This window comes from Schistocerca gregaria, chromosome 1 (assembly GCF_023897955.1).
Source record: "Schistocerca gregaria isolate iqSchGreg1 chromosome 1, iqSchGreg1.2, whole genome shotgun sequence".
NCBI lineage: Eukaryota > Metazoa > Arthropoda > Insecta > Orthoptera > Acrididae > Schistocerca > Schistocerca gregaria.
This window is the reverse complement of record NC_064920.1, coordinates 307,272,546-307,293,912: the sequence shown is the minus strand read 5'-3', so window position 1 is coordinate 307,293,912 and position 21,367 is coordinate 307,272,546. Positions and strand designations below refer to the sequence as shown.

The 21,367-nt window shown below is 41.3% G+C and overlaps 1 protein-coding gene across 2 annotated transcripts in view; it reads left to right on the top strand.

The window, feature by feature from the left end:
* Positions 1–21,367, top strand: part of LOC126342899 (cyclin-J) — a 54,797-nt gene that overhangs the window by 14,770 nt on the left and 18,660 nt on the right. For both annotated transcript variants that reach the window (XM_050001895.1, XM_050001894.1), the window contains exons 2-3: positions 11,749–11,856; positions 17,353–17,524. In XM_050001895.1, coding sequence (XP_049857852.1) covers positions 11,749–11,856; positions 17,353–17,524 — 280 coding nt within the window. The remainder of the gene's footprint in view (positions 1–11,748; positions 11,857–17,352; positions 17,525–21,367) is intronic.

The window sequence follows — 21,367 nt, the reverse complement described above, 5'->3', positions numbered from 1 at the left end:
GAGATAGCATCCTGATCTGTGTGGTAGTGACCATTTTCCCATCTATTTGTCACTGCCCCAGTGTCATTCTTCTGGGCGCCTGCCCCGCTGGGCTCTCAACAGGGCTGACTGGCCGGCTTTTACTTCCGCTGCAACCATTGCTTCTCCTCCACAGGGTGACATTGACGAGGTGGTCCGTGTCTTGACCTCGTCAATTATTTCTGCGGCCGAGACTGCCATCCCTCGCTCTTCTGGACTCCCTCGGAGGAAGTCTGTCCCCTGGTGGTCGCCGGAGATTGCTGAGGCTATTCGCGACCGTAGGCGGGCTCTCCAGCGTCATAAGCGGCACCCGTCTCTGGAGACCCTCATCGCCTTTAAGAAGCTCCGTGCCTTGGCCCGTTGTCTTATTGCACGGCGTCAGCAGGAATGCTGGGAGAGGTACATTTCATCCTTGGGCTCCCGTGTCTCCCCGTCGCTCGTGTGGTCCCGCATCCGGCGGATTTATAGATACCAGACCCCTATGGGTGTCCCTGGAATCTCCCTGGACGGCGCTGTTTGCACGGACGCTGCCACCATTGCTGACCACCTTGCCACGCACTTTGCTACGAGCTCTGCAACTGCAACTTACCCTCCTGCCTTTCGCTCTCTAAAGGAGCGCGCCGAGCGGACGCCGTTATCGTTCCACACACGTCATTCTGAAAAATACAATGCTCCTTTCAGCGAGAGGGAATTCCTCGCTGCCCCCCGCCGATTGCCCTGATACAGCGCCAGGACCGGACTGCATCCACACGCAGATGCTGAATCATCTCTCCGGGGACTGCCAGAGACACATCCTCACCATCTTTAACCGCATTTGGAGCGAGGGCGTGTTCCCGTCGCAATGGCGAGAGGGTGTTATCGTTCCCATCTTGAAGCCCGGTGCGGACCCTCTGGCGGTGGACGGCTATCGTCCCATTACACTCACCGACGTTTTGTGCAAATTGCTCGAACGTATGGTGGGGCGGCGTTTGTGTTGGGTCCTTGAGTCGCGCGGTCTCCTCGCTCCATCCCAGGGTGGCTTTCGTCAGGGCCGGTCTGCTGCGGACAATTTGGTGCGGCTGGAATCTGCTATCCGTACGGCCTTTTCCCGCCGTCAGCATCTCGTTGCTGTATTTTTTGATCTGCGGAAGGCATATGACACAACATGGAGGCATCACATCCTTGCTACGTTGCGCGAGTGGGGTCTTCGTTGTCAGCTCCCTGCTTTTCTTCAAAACTTTTTATTGCGCCGCTCTTTCCGGGTGCAAGTCGGTGCCGCCTCTAGTTCATCTTATATACAGGAAAATGGGGTCCCGCAGGGCTCGGTGTTGAGCGTTTCCTTATTTCTAGTGGCCATTAATGGTCTGGCTGCAGCCGTGTGGTCGTTGGTGTCTCCTTCTTTGTATGCCGACAACTTCTGCATCTCATTCAGCTCAACGACTACAGGAGTCGCCGAACGCAGGCTGCAAGCAGCCATTTGCAAGGCGGCATCATGGGCTCTGACTCATGGATTTCAGTTCTCTGCGGCCAAGACTCGAGTTATGCACTTCTGCAGGCGTCGGATGGTCCACCCTCATCCGGAACTTTACCTCGACGGTCACCTACTTGAAGTGGTGGACACTAGCCGCTTCTTAGGACTCGTCTTTGATGCCCGTCTCACATGGGTTCCTCATATTACTCAGCTGAAGCAAAAGTGCTGGCGGCACCTCAACGCCCTCCGCTGCCTGAGCCATGCGTCTTGGGGTGCAGATCGCAGCACGCTGTTGCGATTGTACAGAGCCCTTGTGCAGTCCAGGCTTGATTATGGGAGCCTGGCCTATGGGTCTGCATCGCCCTCAGTGTTGACGTTGTTGGACCCTATACACCACTGTGGGGTTCGGCTTGCAACTGGCGCTTTCCGTACGAGCCCCGTGGATAGTCTGCTGGTGGAGGCCGGGGTTCCCCCGCTGCGGATTCGCCGCCACCGACTGCTCGCCGACTATGCTGTCCACGTGCATTGCTCACCGGGCCATCCCAATCATCGCCTGCTTTTCCCTGCCAGGGTTCTCCCTCTGCCCGACCGGCGACCTAGGTCTGGACTTTCCATTGCTGTCCGCGTCCAGTCCCTGCTGTCTGAACTGGGGTCGTTCCCTCTTCTGCCGCCCTTCCGGGCCTGTGCACCCACGCCTCCCTGGTGTATGACCCGTCCGTCCGTCCGCCTGGACTTGGCACGGGAACCCAAGGACTCGGTTCCGCATGTGGCCCTCCGTCACCGTTTTCTTGCGCTCGTCGCCTCATTTTCAGGCTGTGAGCCTGTCTACACCGATGGTTCCCTGGTGGATGGTCGTCCTGCCTACGCTTTTGCTCATGCTGCCCATGTTGAACAGCGCTCCTTGCCGGCTGGCTGCAGTATTTTTACTGCAGAGCTGGTGGCCATATTGCGCGCTCTTGAGCATATTCGTTCCTGCTCAGGTACGTCCATCGTCATCTGCAGTGACTCCCTGAGCAGCCTCCAGGCTATCGACCGCTGCTATACCTCTTCTCCTCTGGTATCCTTTATTCAGGAGTATGTTTTTGCCATTACCCGCTCTGGTCGTTCTGTGGTCTTTGTTTGGACGCCAGGTCACGGCATCCCGGGGAATGAACGTGTCGACAGGCTGGCCAAAGGGGTGGTCGATGCCCCCACTTTGGCGATCGGCCTCCCGGCTCGTGATTTGCAGCTGGCGTTGCGCCGTAAGGTGCTTCAGATGTGGCATGACGAGTGGCGTAGCCTGACTTCTCCGAATAAATTGCGGGCTGTTAAGGAGACGACCGATGTGTGGCAGTCCTCCCTGCGGGCTTCTCGCAGGGACTCTGTCATCCTGTGTCGGCTCCGCATCGGCCATACCTACCTGATGCACGGACATCTTTTGCGTCAGGAGGATCCCCCCCTGTGTCGGTGTGGGTCCCGGTTGACGGTCGCCCATATTTTGTTGGAGTGTCCCCGCCTGCGCACCCTCCGGCAGACTTTTAATCTCCCGGGCACGTTGCCTTTGGTTTTATGCGACGATGCCTCCATGGCTGACGACATTTTACATTTTATCTGTGGTAGTCCTTTTTATGGTTCCATTTAGGGGGGACCTATCCCTTTCCCTTTCTGTGTATCTTGTCCTCGAGTGTCTCGTTGGTTGCAGATTTTAATGTGTGTATTCGGATGGTTGACTCTTTCCCAATTTTTGTTCCCATGGTCAGTCAACCAGTCTCCGACCCTCTTCTTTTCTTCCGTTTCTTTCTGTCCAGTGTTCGTCTGTACTCTTTTTGTCTCTAGTGTTCGTTGCCAAATTGGTGTTCTTTCAGTGACTGGGGGGAGGGGCGTCTCCTCCCCCATTGGGGTTTTACCTGTTCCGTAAATTTTGTTTCGCCGGTTTTTTTTTTTTGGAATGGGGGACTGATGACCTTAGCTGTTTAGTCCCCCTTAAACATCCCAACAACAACAACAACAACATAATCTAAAGGATTCTGATCCTGTAATAAGGTCCACAGAATTTGAGTCTCTAGTCTTGAAAACTGTCCTATCACTGTCTGTTGGAAACTCTAGCCTCCACAATGACTTTGAAATAATAATGCAGAAAATAGAAAACATAAATGAGGAACCATTTCCTGAATCAGTTAAAAGTGCTCGGTATGTTGTTCAGCCACATACAGTGAGGACATCTGTAATTTTCTTTTATTATTTTATATGTGACAATATGACATTGTAATTCTGTCAGAGACGGCAAAGGACTTGGAAGAGCAGTTGAACGGAATGGACAGTGTCTTGAAAGGAGGATATAAGATGAACATTAACAAAAGCAAAACGAGGATAATGGAATGTAGCCAAATTAAATCGGGTGATGCTGAGGGAATTAGATTAGGAAATGAGACACTTAAAGTAGTAAAGGAGTTTTGCTATTTAGGAAGTAAAATAGCTGATGATGGTCGAAGTAGAGAGGATATAAAATGTAGACTGTCAATGGCAAGGAAAGCGTTTCTGAAGAAGAGGAATTTGTTAACATCGAATATAGATTTATGTATCAGGAAGTCGTTTCTGAAAGTATTTGTTTGGAGTGTAGCCATGTATGGAAGTGAAACATGGACGATAACTAGTTTGGACAAGAAGAGAATAGAAGCTTTCGAAATGTGGTGCTACAGAAGAATACTGAAGATAAGGTGGATAGATCACGTTACTAATGAGGAGGTATTGAATAGGATTGGGGAGAAGAGAAGTTTGTGGCACAACTTGACTAGAAGAAGGGATCGGTTGGTAGGACATGTTTTGAGGCATCAAGGGATCACAAATTTAGCATTGGAGGGCAGCGTGGAGGGTAAAAATCGTAGAGGGAGACCGAGAGATGAGTACACTAAGCAGATTCAGAAGGATGTAGGTTGCAGTAGGTACTGGGAGATGAAGCAGCTTGCACAGGATAGAGTAGCATGGAGAGCTGCATCAAACCAGTCTCAGGACTGAAGACAACAACAACAACAACACATGTGACAATACTCTTTTTTTTCCCATGTCACTGATATCAAAGAGTCATCAATCTTTATACAGGGTGAGGCAGCTAAGTCATAACTCCCCGGTGTATCTCCCCAACAGTAATAGATATAAAGAAGCCATTTGGATAGTGAATTGCAGGGACAGGGGCTACTTGAACACATCACATTTCATGTTTGTGCTATTTTTTATTACAGAGATATGAGGCCATCTTTTTTTTTCTTTTAAATGGAACCCTGCGTTAAATTTTGGCATAACATGATGGGCTTAAAAAGACGGTTTCAGATATGTGTATTTCATAATATTTAGGCAAATAGTTTTTGAGACACAGATATGGTCTCGTATCATGTTTGGCCTATGAAGCAACCTTTCCTGTTGTGTAGAGTACATGGTAAATGTCAAAAGTCCATCCTTAAATAAACATGCCCTTTTACCCGTCAATAGAAATACATATTGTGATATTTTGCAAAAAAAATTAACTGATGATGTCACACAAGTATTATTCAGTTATTGGGCAACTGTGATACCAAAATAGTAGACACCATACAGTATTTAAATATTACAAGATATTAGTACATTTTAAGTAACAGAAATACAAATGTAAATGAGGAGGCCCTTATTGGTTACAATTATTTCGTATGTATTTGTTTTTTATTTGAAAATATTTACTATTGATCACAGTACGAAGCAGATGCACACAAAGATGCAATATGCATACTGTACATGATACAAAATTTCACTGAAGCATGTGCACAAAATGCTTCCCCTCTGTTGCAATGCACAGTTGTAGTCACCATTTGAATGATTTGTGAAGAACTGCGAGGGTGTCACGTGAGAGATCAGTGCATGCGTTGATGATATGTTGCTTCATATCATCTGTCGTAGTTGGTATTTGAGCATACACTTTATGTTTGATTGCCCCCCACAGAAAAAAATCAAGGTCAGACCAGGATTTCGGGCAGGCAACTTCACTTCAGCACATCGTCCTATCCAACAATCCGGGACCTTTCCATTTAACAGCTCTGTAGCCACACAAGAACAGTGAGCAGGACAGCCGTCATGTTGGAACCACATGCACTGACTCGTAGTTAGTGGTACCTCTTCCAGCAAAATGGGCAGAACGTTTTGCAGGAACTGTGCATAGTTATTGCCATTTAGTACACTCGGAATGATGTACGGCCCCACAATGACATTTCCGATGATGCCACACCACATGTTAACACTCCACACCTGCTGATGCTGTACCTGTCAGTGAGGGTTCTCTATTGACCAGTAATGCATATTATGCAAATTCATGTTACCATGCTTGGTGAAAATGGCTTCATCAGTAAAAAGCATGCATTGAAAAAACGTTGGATCATTTTGTAGGCACTGCAGAGCAAACAGGCAAAATTCGTGACGCCATTTGAAATCTACACCGGAGAGAGCTTGACATAATGAGAGGTGAAACGGGTGAAATCTATGCTGGTGCTATAAGCGTAGAACACTTCTCTGGCTTATACCACATTCCGAGGCGATACGTCGCGACGAAACAGTAGGGTTGTTATGCGCAAACGCTAGAACTCCCTTTTCATGTACCTTGCCAGTTGCAGTTTTCTGCCTTGTCCTCTGTATGGTGTTCCATGATCCCAATTCAAGTAGTTTCATGCAAATACATGCAAGAAGCTGGCACGTAGGATGCTCATAATCGGGATACAGCTCTCTAAATCGCTTTATTGCTCTAACAGCATGTCTTCTGCTTTCACCATATGCTAGAAGCATATCTAACTTTTCTTCGTTGGTGTACATGTCTGCTCCAAGAAACTTTGACGGAAATGCAATGTCTCATTACCCCAGCAGCACATTTATACCCTTCTATCCAGCTAACTCGTGCATCACCTTGCGATGTTATCAAGAAGCAGGAAAACAACACCTTCCCTGGTAAGTTCCTCAGTGGTCAACAGGAAAGGTCACATTGGACAATGCCACTTCGAAGGATGAACATGATACGAGAACATATCTGTGCCTCAAAAAATATTCGCCTAAATATTATGATATACACATATTTGAAACAGTCTTTTTAAGCCCATCATGTTACGCTAAAATTTAACATATGGATCCATTTTAAAAAACCAAAGACGGCCTCATATCTCTCTAATAAAAAATAGCACAAATATGAAATGTGATGTATCCATGTAGCCCCTATCCCTGCAATTCACTGTCCAAACAGCATCTTTGTATCTATTACAGTTGGGGAGATACAAGGGGTGTTATGACTTAGCTGCCTCACCCTTTATATCTAATCTACTCATCCCCTAAGATCCCCTTGACTGGCCCATCAGCTGCAGAATTTATTTTGGGCAAATCTAAGTGTGCACTCGATGTTGCATTAAACCATATTTGTGCTTATTATTATATGTGGTATGGCATTATGTTTAGGCCCATTCCACTCATTCTGTCCTGCTCATCTTCATATATTGACTGTAGTGCCAATTAGTCAGTTACAATGAAATTAGTTTGTATTATCATAGCTGCATTTTTATCTTGATATATCTTAATAATGAACCACCTTTAAAGTTTGATTTCTGTAAAGGCTTCTTTACTGAGAACGCAGTTTATAATCTCGTGAACTGTTCTGTTACAACTAACCTCAAAAAAATTAGCTTGTTGGCATTTTCTGTGATCATGATGTCTTTGATTGTGTAAATGATAGTAGGGAAACTAAAATATCATGACACTGAAGGCATCTCTTTGCATAGATGGAGTCTTGTCTTAATAATACAAAGATATTGCATTTATGAGATGTGCAGCAGGAAGATGACTTAATTCAGAAGAGGAAGTACAAGGATCATATTTAAAGTAAGAACCGATTTGTAATGGGGTAAGAGAAACTTCATTTATTGAACATAAATTGTATTGCGATCTACAGTGTGCACGTTTTTTTCCACAATGAATATTTAAACATTTGTCAAGTTGTGGCACCAACTTTTGGATCCTAGCATCAAATAACGCTGCTGCCTGACGGTTAAACAAGTTAGGAACAACTTCTTTCAGCATGCCATCATTTTCCAAGTGATTTCCACCAAGAAATTCCTTCAGTGTTGGAAACATATGAACATCTGATGGCGCTGAGTCAGGGCTGTGGGGTGAATTGGGGGGGGGGGGGGGGGGGGTCATTGGTCATATACATTATCTTCTGGGGAAATGTTATAGTAGCTTGTTCCTGGCACAGATAGCACCAATGGAAAAGGAACTTGAATATTTTTTATGAGCTTAGGTACAATACAAGATAAATGGGATTCTGTGTTTAGATTACTATGAGATGCCAGGTATTTAATATGTGATGTGATGTGAGATACTGTGGTGCTTGCACACTGAGGAGCCGATGAAGTAGGCATATCGTATGGTAGTCATGTAACTTGTCTGCCCATGATCTCCATAAGTGGGCATAGGGAGCATTGACGCTATCATCTAGACAGATGTTGCAGATGAAATGTATACAAGCATTCACTGTTAGTTCTGACTGTCTAGTGCTGTTTTATGAGTACATCACACTAGTGGATGTTTGGTAGAAAGAATGATTGTGAGAGTTTGTTTCACATCCTGTGGATATATGTTTCAGAAATTTTTGAGGGCATTGATACAAGTGGAAGTCATTCTATGACTGGCAACAATATTTTCTGTTCGATTGAAATGCTCATCCAAAATTACACACAGATTCTTCACTGTTTTCTGGGATGATATTATAATATTGTTGAGCAGAATAGGAGACAGACATTTGTGGAACTATGATGATAGTAATTTCTGACGGCGTGCCAAGATTACTTGTGACTGTTTCATTTTTAGTTTTAGTCCCACGCTTCAGGCCCATGTCACTACCGAAGGCAGATCATCATTTATCTGGATGATAGTAGTATTGATATCTGCAGGTATGGCACTTCGGTGGAGTTGAAGGTCAATGACATAGAAATGATATTTACGGGAGGACAAGATCAATGAGATATCATTTACAAGTGAAGAAAACAGAAGTGTTCCTGGCACTGACCACTATGGCATCCTTCATCCTCTAGTGCCTATGTATAAAGTGCACCAATCACAAATAAGTGTCTTGTACCATACCGTTGTTGCTTTAAAATTGCAAGCCCATACCTATTCTGTCATTACTGCTTCAGCTAAAACACTGCTAAGCTGTGCTGTCATACATCCAAGTTAGCAGCAGTAGTGTAAAATAAACAGCAAGCTTGGTTAGAAAAAAAGTATGATTCGAGCAAGAAAAGACCCAGATTGCAAGCTAGTGGCACAATCCTACAATGAGGCAGTTGTCTGAGAGATAATTAGCAGTTGAATAAGTGGTTGGCTGAGATCAGATGCAACTGCGCTGCTTAATGCTTAGTGTGTGTCGTTACTGTGGGCTTGTACGTGGCATCGGAGTGATATAATGAAAGTTTATTTTATTATTGTTTAGTTAAACTGTGATTTAGCTCATGTAGTTTAAGTTTATTTTATTATTGTTTAATTATACTGTGATGTGTGTGCAGGATGACATTTTATTCTCACATACAACACATTGCTTTCTGTTTTTCAAGTAGTTTTCTAACCACAGTAGTGCACCATGTGATTGTCACGTTTTTCTGAGCAGATTTTAAACTTGACAGTGTGAGCTTTGCAGAAGTGAAGTAGCGTCGGTACTGTAGCCTCACATATGTCAGTGGCATATTTTGGGTCATTAGTTACCTTAATTAATGCAGTGCAGTGTTTGTGCTGTAGTGTTTACAAAAGCCGAACAGATATTGTCATATAAGTTGAATTCACAGAAATGTTCAGTAATTCCATTGTGAATAATATATACCACGGCTTTGGATACAGTGGATAATATGCTGATTGATCGTTAATCACAAGGTGATTACGGGTTCTTGGTTCTAGGGGTAGGACTGACTGTGCTTCCTTTCCATGAAGAATGGGTATGTTCCATTCTCAGAGAAAAATTGAGTTTCTCTCTTAAGATAGAAACTAAGCTAGTGACAGGATTCTTGACCATGGTTATGCTGATACCATTGTTGCCTATTGCTTCGTAGGAGATCCTCAGTATTGCTTTTCTCTTTGTATTTATGTTTTAGGCATTGTGTTTGGTAAGTACTTTGATGTTTCTAGTGGGCACAGTTCTTTGCGGCATGAGAGTTGACTTCCATTTATCGGCTGACATCTGAAACACAGTTTTTGATTTGTCTTTCCAATGCCCAAGCTACTGAGATTCTTCCACAGAACTGCTTCTGGAAATTACATATAAAACAACAAGCATGTCCGACTTCAACAATGTGAATGCTTTGTACCCTGTTTTACAGTTTTCTGTAGTGTTTGTAACGTTCAGGTTTCAGATTTGCCTTGAAATGTCTGACAAGCATCCCCGTTGTTCATTGTTTGGCATAGTTCAGTTGCCAGTTGTCAGCTGAGGAGTACCAGTGTTTCTTGTGTGGATATATGTATCAGAGCATGTTTGTTATAGAGAGCAGTGTGTTTATTAAAATAAAGTTATGGATTTTGCTATCAATTGTGGCCCCTCTGATTATTTAATACCATGACGTTTCTGAGCAATCAGCTGTCAGAACATCGCAGTTGGTTTTTGTAATGTTCCTACATGTTATGTGATATGATTTGAGCTTTGAGAGCTGCGAGAAAAAGACTGGGAATATTACTCCATGTGCTGAGAGGCCTGGAGCTAACATTTGATCTCTATCTCCTACTTTGTCAGTCTTTTTTCTCCTCTCTTGCAATTATCTCCTGAGTGTGACTGTGGTCTTTCTTCAGTGGGTTCAGGGTTCAGTTTGCATAAGACATTGAGTTTGAGATCATAATGTACATTTGCAACACCAACACCACCACCAAGCTTGTTTTTCCTGACCACCCTAAGAAATATATATCCTGGGAGATGAGCAGATGTTGAGGATGTGTGTGTTTGTAGCTACGTTTTGGACAAGAGGATTATATGGAAGTTTTAGTTGGTGGAAGAGGAGGCTCTTTCCTTCATGATGTGCAGGTGAGGTTGGACATAACAGTGTATTACTAACAGCTCTGGCACATGCTTCCGGGCATCCTGCAGGAGGTTGTTTAAGTTTGTCCCCTGCCCACGGTGAGGGAAAGTGACAGACATATGTGGGAAACGGCGTAGCTAAGTGATGACAAAAATTTTATGCACCCATGTAACTTGTACTTACAATCGCTGAAGGAGAGGAGATCACTAAGTTAAGATTTTCTGAGATTACAGAAGTATGCAAAATAAAGGAGTATTTGTTGCAAAGAAATATGGTCGGGATAGTGCCGACTGAGAGACTATCAACCCTCTGTCTTAAAGGATGAATGTAGTCAGTGTATGAGTTTTATACTCTCGGGCAGTCATCTGTAAAATGTTACAGGTAGACATCAGGTAGGAAATCAAAAATCCCAGATATTCAAAAGCAAAGTAAAAGAATATCTTGTTTTGATGTATAAATATTACGTAATGCTAATGTTTAACACAAACATATCTTGTTACATAAACACTTTGTTTAATGTGTCAGATAACAACAGCAGCTGAGTAGTAAAAGAGGAAGAGCATTATTTCCTCACATCCCCCTTGCCCAAAGTAACTCCATTTTAAATTAATTCCTATAATTATGAGAGTGAGTGGGTTAGCTGTAGTCACAATTTGTAGTTAGTGTATTTCACCGAAATAGCCCGCAGTGATGCTTCTCCCTGTCAGTATGTAACTCTGTTTGTTCCACATCTCTGAAGTCTACTGTTCCTGATAGAATTAATAAAATGTAATGTATGAAGGGAAGAGGGTGACAAATATTCCTGTGGAGTGAAAAAAGAACCAATCGTTTAATTTTAAATTCTGGGACTACAGTAGTAATTTTGCAAGTTCACGAGTACAGAGAGAAGAAATGTTTTCTCAAAGTCTTACGATGAAAGAAAAATCTCCAGACAAAAATAAAAATAATGGTCAAAATACCAGGCCCACTATTTGAACATCCTCCTACTTGCAACCTCCAGTACTCCCATTAGTATCTCTCTCTCTCTCTCTCTCTCTCTCTCTCTCTCTCTCTCTCTCTCTCTCCACACACACACACACACACACACACACACACACACACACACACACACACACACACACACACACACACACCTTGTCCATGTTGAAATTGTTGAATTTGGTTAATAACATAACATTTTTCAAAGAAAAAATAAATTACATGTAACATTTTCCCCTGCTTTGCATTGCAGTTAAATTTATTATTTTACAGATGGCGTTAGTAAGAAAATGGTGGACAACTGATTATGCAAAAGATGTTGTTAGCTCGCTACGTGAAAAAGAGCGTCAGAGGATTCCATTCAACTTTCGTTCTCCTCAGGTAATGAAGTTAAATTTAGTGTTATACTGTCTAGCATCTAATCTGATGTATACACATTGGAAAATCCTGTAAATTTCACTGGTCTGCTTAAAACTCTGAACCATTCATGTTAATCAAAAGCTAAAGTCAGAGAATGACACACTGCTAGATATTAAAAATGTTTTCCGTCTTTGTGCCTTTATCACCACTGCACTCCAACTCTACATTTGTGATCTGTCAGATAAATTTGTACCCCACTGATTCATTTGGATTTAGCTAACATGCTGATTATCAGTTTTGAACAACTCACTGTTCACACGCTGGAATTTGTATCTCAAATGGCAAGTTTTTGTTACTAAATGTGCCTTCCTGCACTATGTTACCCTCATAATTCTGTGTTTGTGAGGACTCATAATTTGTGTTTGTGAGGACTGTTCTCTCCTTCCAGTGATAAAAGAACAGGAAACTACAGATTAAATTATTGTTCTAACTTTTCTATTTGTTTGTCCAGTTCCAGTTATTCTGGTTTGGGTAACACAGTTAGGTTCATTCTGATGTGTGTCTGTTGTACTTGTGCAGCTTACCCTGTACAAATTGGCAATTTTATTGCCTATAATTATTCAAACTGACAAAGCATAAAACACTAATATAAAGGTGCTCTCATTAGCTGTGTTCTCACCTTGTTACATTATCTACCAGTTATCATCGTACAGTGATATGATTAAAGACAGTCAATCCTTGTGTAGAGGCCACACAATTGTTAAGTGCACACATGAGAGGTTTAACGATGAAGCATCCTTAATGTTAAAAATGAAATGATTGATTGCTCATCACAGTCTGAGTGTCTCTCTATATGTATTGAAACATTTCACTTTGTCTTACTCCTAATTGTGGAACACTATTGTTTTCAGGTAGTCCTCAATTTGACATGCTTTTTCCGAACAAATTTTCATTCAAAGTATCCACGGGTGTACTGCCGGTCTACAGTGTCCAACGGGCACAATATTTCGGCGATCATACATGTCGCCATGATCAGGTGAACTGACGGACTGAGCTCTCGTGAACATGCCAGCACGGAGATCCGTACGCTATGGCTGCTCAGGTCGCGTGGTAGAACAGATTACGATGGCGTCTGAGATGACGTCGGTGTGATGGCTCTGTCCGCCGTGGTCGTCACAACTATACGTTTGCTCGATTTACTCTTGATTATCCCAATCGCTGGTTCCCAAGCCTTGCTAAGATTATAGCCACAGTCACGGTTTATGAGGTCGTCATTGGTGCCAATTTCGATGGCCCCTCTAACAATGCTGTCCCAGTATCTCGATGTCTGTACCAGAATCCTGGTGCGTTCATACTCCATAGTGTGATTTTCTGACAAACAATGTTCAGCGTGCCACGGTCAGAGGGTATTTAAACCGAACCCAGTTACCTCTGAGCAGCCATAGCGTACGGATCTCCGTGCCGGCACATTCACAGGAGCTCAGTCTGTCAGTTCACCTGATGATAGCGACATGTATGACCGCCGAAATATTGTGCCCGTTGGACACTGTAGACCGGCAGTACACCTGTGGATATTTTGATTATCAAATACGCCGGGAGAAAGTCAAGAATCACAAATTTTCATTCATTTTTAATGTTGATGACTAATTATAAAAATTGTAATTGTATAAATGTTAGCATTTTCAAACAATGGGAATTCCAGTTTGGAATATTAACAGTGTAAGTAAAAGATAGATTGCTACTTACCATAAAGATAACACATTAAGTTACACACACACACACACACACACACACACACACACACACACACACACACACACACAAACGAACATCTCTCACACACGACTGCCGCACCAGCAGCTCAGCTCCAAGCTGCCAGAGATGGTGGTTAGGTATGCCTGTTTCCATGAATGAATATGTGTGCATTTCCTTTTCTGGCGAAGGCTGTGGCCAGAAGCTAATATCTAAATATGTTTTAGTTGTGCCTGTGTGCAACTTAATGTGTCATCTTTACTGTAAACAGCAACTATCTCAGTGTTTTCGAAGATATTTCTCAATTTATGAAACGTGAATGGGAGCCTAAAGTAAAAAATGGGAAAATGAGTAAACTTATTGCCTTATAAGTCAGAGACAAACAGTAGTCATTAATAGAGTCTGTTAACAATATACAAGATTCATAAATAATGGATTGGTTACATACCTTGCCATGAGGGCCACTGATGGAAACAGATCTTTAATAAACAAATATACCATATTTACTCGAATCTAAGCCGCACTTTTTTTCCGGTTTTTGTAATCCAAAAAACCACCTGCGGCTTAGAATCGAGTGCAAAGCAAGCAGAAGTTCTGAAAAATGTTGGTGGGTGCCGCCACAACTAACTTCTGTCGTCGAATATATGTAGCGCTACATAGGCATGCTTTGTTGGCACAAAGATAAATACTGGCACCAAAACCACTGTGTCATTAAATAAATTAAAAATAAAAAAAAAAATGTGGGAGACGAACTTTTTTCTCCACTCCGAGTTTCAACTTTGTTTCGATTTGGAGATGCGGCCTATAACTTTTGTCTTCCCTTGAATCTCGAGTCTCAAATTTCAGGTGAGGCTTAGATTCGAGAAAATTTTTTTTGCTTGATTTCGAGTCTCATTTTTCAAGTGCGGCTTAGATTCGAGTAAATGCGGTATACCATTATCAACTAAAGGAGAATATATGAAAATGCAACAGATGAAGAAAGCAAAAGAGAATACAGATGTCTAAAAACTGAGATTCAGAGAAAAAGTGCAACATGACAAAGCAGGTATGGCGGAGGAGAAATGTAAGGCTGTAGAAGCCTGCACAACTAGGAGGGGAAAGATGCCATCTTTAGGAAAATGAAAAAGACTTTTGAAGGAAAGAGAGGCAGCTGTATGAATATCAAGAGCTTAGATGGCAAGAAAATACTAAGCAAAGAAGGGATAGCTGAAATGTGAAAGGAATATAGAGTAGGACTGTTCCAAGGAAAAGAACTTGAATACAGTATTATAGAAAGAAAAGAAATAAATGTAGATGAGATAGGAGATACAATGCTGTGAGAAGAATATGATAAAGCACTAAAAGATGTAAGTTGAAACAAGGCCTCTGGAGTAGGTGACATTCCCCTGGAATTATAGAGGTTCTTGGGAGAGTCAGCCATGACAAAACTATGCCACATAGTCTACAAGATATGAGATATGCAAAGTACCCTTAGAATTCAAGAAGAATGTAATAATTCCTCAGAAAAAGCAAGTGCTGACATGTGACAATATTACCAAACAATTATATTAAAAACAAAGATTCCAAGACTTACCAAGCGGGAAAGCGCCGGCAGACAGGCACATGAACAAAACACACAAACACACACACAGAATTACTAGCTTTCGCAACCGATGGTTGCTTCTTCAGGAAGGAGAGAGAAAGACGAAAGGATGTGGGTTTTAAGGGAGAGGGTAAGGAGTCATTCCAATCCCAGGAGCGGAAAGACTTCCCTTAGGGGAAAAAAAGGACAGGTGTACACTCGCGCGCGCACACACACACATCCTTGGAACAGTCCTACTCTATATTCCTTTCACATTTCAGCTATCCCTTCTTTGCTTAGTATTTTCTTGCCATCTAAGCTCTTGATGTGTGTGTGCGAGTGTACACCTGTCCTTTTTTTCCCCTAAGGGAAGTCTTTCCGCTCCCGGGATTGGAATGACTCCTTACCCTCTCCCTTAAAACCCACATCTTTTCGTCTTTCCCTCTCCTTCCTGAAGAAGCAACCATCGGTTGCGAAAGCTAGTAATTCTGTGTGTGTGTTTGTGTGTTTTGTTCATGTGCCTGTCTGCCGGCGCTTTCCCGCTTGGTAAGTCTTGGAATCTTTGTTTTTAATATATTTTTCCCATGTGGAAGTCTCTTTCTATTTTATTTACCAAACAATTAGCTCAATAAGTCATGGTTGCAAAATATGGGCACAAATTATTTGCAGAAGAATGGGAAAGCTGTTGTGAGGTTGACCTCAGAGAGGATGAATTTGGAACCCAGGGAAATGTGGGAACACGTGAGGCTGTACTGACCCCATGACTTATTTTAGAAAATAGGTTGAAGAAAGGCAAACCTATATTATAGCATTTATCAATTTAAAGAAAGCTCCTAACAGTGTTGAATGGAGTACAATCTTTGAAATTGAACATAGGAGGTGTAAAATATAGGGAATGAAAGATTGTCTAAAATGCACAAGTGAGCCAATATGTAAAAGTAATCGACGGAAAAGAATCTCATGATGGTGTAGTGCCTTAAAAATAATAGTGATACCCAGAGCGGTGACGTAGTCTGTTGATGGAGGTACTTTGCTGACATGCTGAAGGTTGTAGTTTAGAATCCCATCAGATGTTTTTTAAATTTTTGTTTTTAAAACTTTAATAGAATGACTTTGATCATTATTTTTATTAAAGTTATTGGTTTAAATGTATATTTTTTATTTCTAATCCTTTGCCACATCATTTTATTCATCGCATTAGCTTTTTTACATGTTCTTGTGTTTTCCTCATATCATTCATTCCTTTTTCAGTTGGAATCTTGATCCTTGTGATGTTAAGTACCTTATGTATTAACTATAATTTTAATTTCTTCTGTTTTATAATTTCATATTTTTGCCCTTGTTATGGCATTCATTATTTCTGTTCCTCATCTTGCTTGAATTTTTTTAACTAATGCAATAAATGTAATAAAAAATACATTTATGACACCATTGAATATACAATATAAGTAGATTATTTCATCTTTATTTTCTTAAACGATAGATTGGTGTTTTGAAACATTTAAATAATATAATAGTAAATAAAAATAATTAAAATCACATGCACAAAGATTCCAAATGAAAAAAAGTGTGACAGTAAGAAAAAATAAGAACAAATAAAAAACTTAATACTGTGTTTTAAATGATGTGGCGAAGATTTAGCTACAAAAATAACAGTTCAAAAATAACAATGTCAGAGCAATTGTCAGGCTATGAACCCACAACCTTGAGTACATCAGGAATGTATCTTAACCACTACACTACACCACTACACTGGATAACACTATTATATTTAAGATTGACGAGCATCATCCAGAATGACTCTAACCTATAACACTATATAGTTGATTGCAGCTGTGGGGACCTTCCTTTGTCAACTAATTTTTTATTATAAAAAAATTTGCTATTTTCCCATCCACCAGCACTTTTTACATATTATTTAAGTATTACATTCATTATTAGTCAATTCAAATAACAACTGTGTCTCCTCAGTGTCTCTGTATTATTCAGGTAATAAAATTAGTAATTTTTTTATGTGTATGTAGTTGGTTTCACTAAATCTGAAATACCTCTTGTAAATGTGATGGTGATCGTAAAGCCAAACCTGGTTATTTTTTAATTCTGTGACTTATTTGGATACCAAGGTCACCAGTCTCCTCCAATGCTATATGGTCATAGAGGCCTCCTTTCATTTTCTGATATTGCTGTTATTTACTTTTTTTCAGATACAGTACAGAAGTCATTTAGTTAAATGGATCTGCAACATAGCTGAAGGATTGAAACTTAGTAGTACAACAGTTCATTTGGCTATATATATTCTTGACATTTTTATGGATAACCATAGTATTGCCCTGGAAAGTCTGAACTTACTAACATTAGTATCTGTCTTGTTAGCAGGTAGGTGTGGATGCTTTTTTTATTACTTATAATCCCCTTATTACATTTGATAGCACAAGCAATGCTCAGAGTTGAAAGTTGAATTTCATGCCAAATGTTACAGGGGTCAGTTCTATAAGTTTGTGTACAATACTGCTCATAAAAGTACAAAGAACTTGTCACTGTAAGCGTAATTGCGTCTTCTTCGCTAATTTGCTTTTGGCCTGAAGGCCATACAGCCATTTGTAATTGAATTATGCATTGCCCCTTGCGGGGCTCATAACTCTTTTGTAAGCATGAAGCTCATAACTCGTTGCAGTACTCATGATTTCTAGTGCTGCAGTCCCACTATCTGTCTATTCTTGTTCTACATAAATACCCTGCAACCCACCGTTCAGTGCATGGCAGAGGGTACCTTGTCAATCCTTTCCCTGTTCCACTTGCAGATGGAGCAACCAAAAAAAATTACTGTCTACATTCTTCTGTACAAATCTTTTTTTCTTTTGTCTTGTCTTCGTGGTCCTTACGGGATGTATAAGGGTGGTTTGAAAAGTTCTCAGAATCACCATGAAAGGTCAGCACTAGTGCAACAAGTTGTTCACATGATATTCATAGAACTGTTGCCTGTAAACACATGCCATGTCAGTTGTCTTAAAAGAGAGCTGTAGCGGTGATGTGGCCCTGTTGTTGTTCCTGCATAAGATTTGCGAAGATGGAAAAAATTGAGATTCGAGCAGTGATTAAATACTTTGTAAAGAAAGGTATGAAAGCAATGGATATTCATGCCGATTTCCAGAGTACACTGGGGGACTCTGCTCCTTCATATTCAACTGTTGCCAAGCAGACAAATGAATTTAAATTTGGTTGGGAGAGCTTAGACGATCCGTGCAGTGGTCGGACAAGATGTCACTCCTCTAGAAATCTGCAAAAGTGCACGAAATGGTCATGGAGGATCGGCGATTGAAAGTGTGTGAAATTGCTCATATTTGCCAGATGTCATCTGATAGGGTATATCACAATTTAACTGAAGAATTAGAAATGAAAAAATTCTCTGCAAGATGGGTGTAGCAACTCTTGACGCTGTATCAAAAACGCATAATGTTTGGCCTGTTTTAGGAGAAACAGACAGGTTTTTTTTGCACCAGTTTGTGACCACAGATGAAACTTGGGTGCACTAAGATAACCCAGAGACAAAACAAGAGTCAAAGCTGTGGAAACATGCTTATTCTCCGCCGCCAAAGAAATCAAAGACAATTCCTTCAGCGGGAAAGGTCATGGCATCAGTGTTCTGAGTTGTGAAGGAGATTCTGTTTGTAAATTATCTCCCTACTGTGCAAACAATTACTGGAGAATACTATGCTAACCTCCTGGACAAATTGCAACAAAATATATGTGAAAAAAGGCCAGGTTTAGCAAAGAAGAATGTCATCTTCCATCAATACAATGCGTGCCTGCACACGTGCCACCGCCGTGTCAAAATTACATGGACTAAGGTATGAATTGTTACCACACCCACCTTGTTCACCTAATATGGCTCCGTCAGACTTCTATCTTTTTCCGAGACTGAAGATTTTTCTTGGTGGACGAAGATTAACTTCAAATGAAGAATTGATAGCCAGAGTTGACAACTATTTTGCAGGCCTGGAGGAAACTCATTTTCTAGATGGGATCAAGGCACTGGAACATCGTTGGACCTAGTACATTTTCTACAAGGAGACTACATTGAAAAATAAAATAGAGTTTCAGTGATGTAAGTACTTTTTTCTATTCTGTTCCGAGAACCTTTCAAACCTCCCTCATATACTAGTGACAGTTGGATCATTCTGCAGTCTTTGTCTTCTCTCCAGGGATTTCCATTAGAGTTTTGGCAGCATTTGTGTAATACTTGCATGTTGATCGAATGTACTGGAAACAAAACTAGCAGCAACCCTCTGAATTGCTTTAATGTCTTTCTTCAATCTAACAAGGTGTGGATCCCAAACACTTGACCAGTTTTCTAGAATGGATTGTTAAAGTGTTCTGTATATGGTTTCCTTCATACGTGAGGTACACTTTCCTAGAATTCTTCCAATAAATCAAAGTCAGCCATTCACCTCCCCTATAACCGACCTTATGTGTTAATTTCATTTCATATCGTTTTGCAATGTTACTCCAAGATCATTAATACTATATTCAAACCTTACAGGATTGTTTTTCATGTTACCTTTCATTAGGAACACGGATGCACTCAGCGACTGATATGATTCATAAATGATAGAGCACAGGAATCAGTTGTCCTTTTTTTGCAGGTTTTCTTTGGCAAATCTAGATTTCGGCTAGTCATTATCAATGCACTATTTCATAGTATCAATGCATGTGAGTCTCCTGATGTTCAGACGTCTGTCACAGTTCTTTCAAGACAGTCTTGGGAGAACTATGACAGACACCCGAACAACAGGGCACTGACATGCATTGCTACTATGAAATAGTGCATGATAATGGTTAGGCAACAGCCAAAATCTAGATTTAGCAAATGTGCGAAAAAGAATGACTGACTGCTTTGCTTTATCATTTGTGGAGGTTTGCTTTTCCTACTCATCTGCACTAACTTACAGGTTCCCACATTTAGAGCAAGCAGGCATTCATCAAACAACAAAATATTCTATCAAAGTCATCCTGTATCCTCATACAATCACCCAACGATGACACTTTTCTGTATGCCACAGCATGATCTGCAACCAACCACAGATTGTTGCTCACACATCCTGTCAGATTGTTTATGTGTGTATAGAACAAGAGCAGTCCTGTCACATTTCGCCATGACACTCCTGACAGAACTTTATTTCAAAATGGACACTTGCCGTCCAGGACAACACACTGGGTTGTGCATCACTTGAAAAGTCCTGTTCTCAGACTTGAGTTTACAAGATGGCTTCCGTGTTGACAACCTGACTCCATTTGCTACTATTTTTCTTGACCTTTCTTCTACAACCATTTTGACCAACTTTCACATGTTCCCTGTTCCAGTTTTTGACCACTTTTCTTTTTCCAAATTCCACAGTAGTGTCTCCTGTCCGAATGAGGAGGCCAAACGTAGTGCACCAACTGTCCATTTTGCAAATCAATTTTAAGCACCCCTTGCAGGAATAACTTGCATTACGCACACCAAAACTCAATTTGGTAGTTTACCTGCTGTGTGTGCTTTTTTCTTTTTTTTTTGGGGGGGGGGAGGGGATCATCACGACAAAGCAATTAAAACATGTAAAATATAAACATAGGTGTAAGAAATTAACAAAACAATGACTTATTAATTAAAATCTTGATAGTTGATAACAAATCTGGACTGGAATTTCAATGGCACTGCCTCATGGCTTCTCTGTGTGAAGTTCTCGGTTTTTTTATGTGGCATTGTTTGTGAAAGAAAACCCAGTCTCCTCACTGCAGGTGGCTGGTGCACACGACCACACACCAAGCTAGTGCAATGCTCGACACTGCTCAAACTATCAGATTTCTGAATTCATCAGAACAAGCATTCAGATGTAACTCATTCTGTTCATCCAGCACTAATTCTAGTCACCATTTTCTGTGCCCGCGAAAGGCAAAGGTCCCGAGTTCGAGTCTCGGTCGGGCACACAGTTTTAATCTGCCAGGAAGTTTCAGTTATGAGTATCTTCAGCCTGCTGTGTCAGTGAGATGATTGCCTCAATGTTTATGGTGATTTTTCCTGATTGACATTGCAATTGTAAGGCCTTCAAACAGAAACTTTTTGGTTGCCCTTATAATATAATTAACGGGAATTGCCCTATTTCTCCTTCCTTTCTTTGCAAATTCTGAATAAATGTATTGTTAATTTGAAACCACCAGAAAATAAATTAAAAACTAACT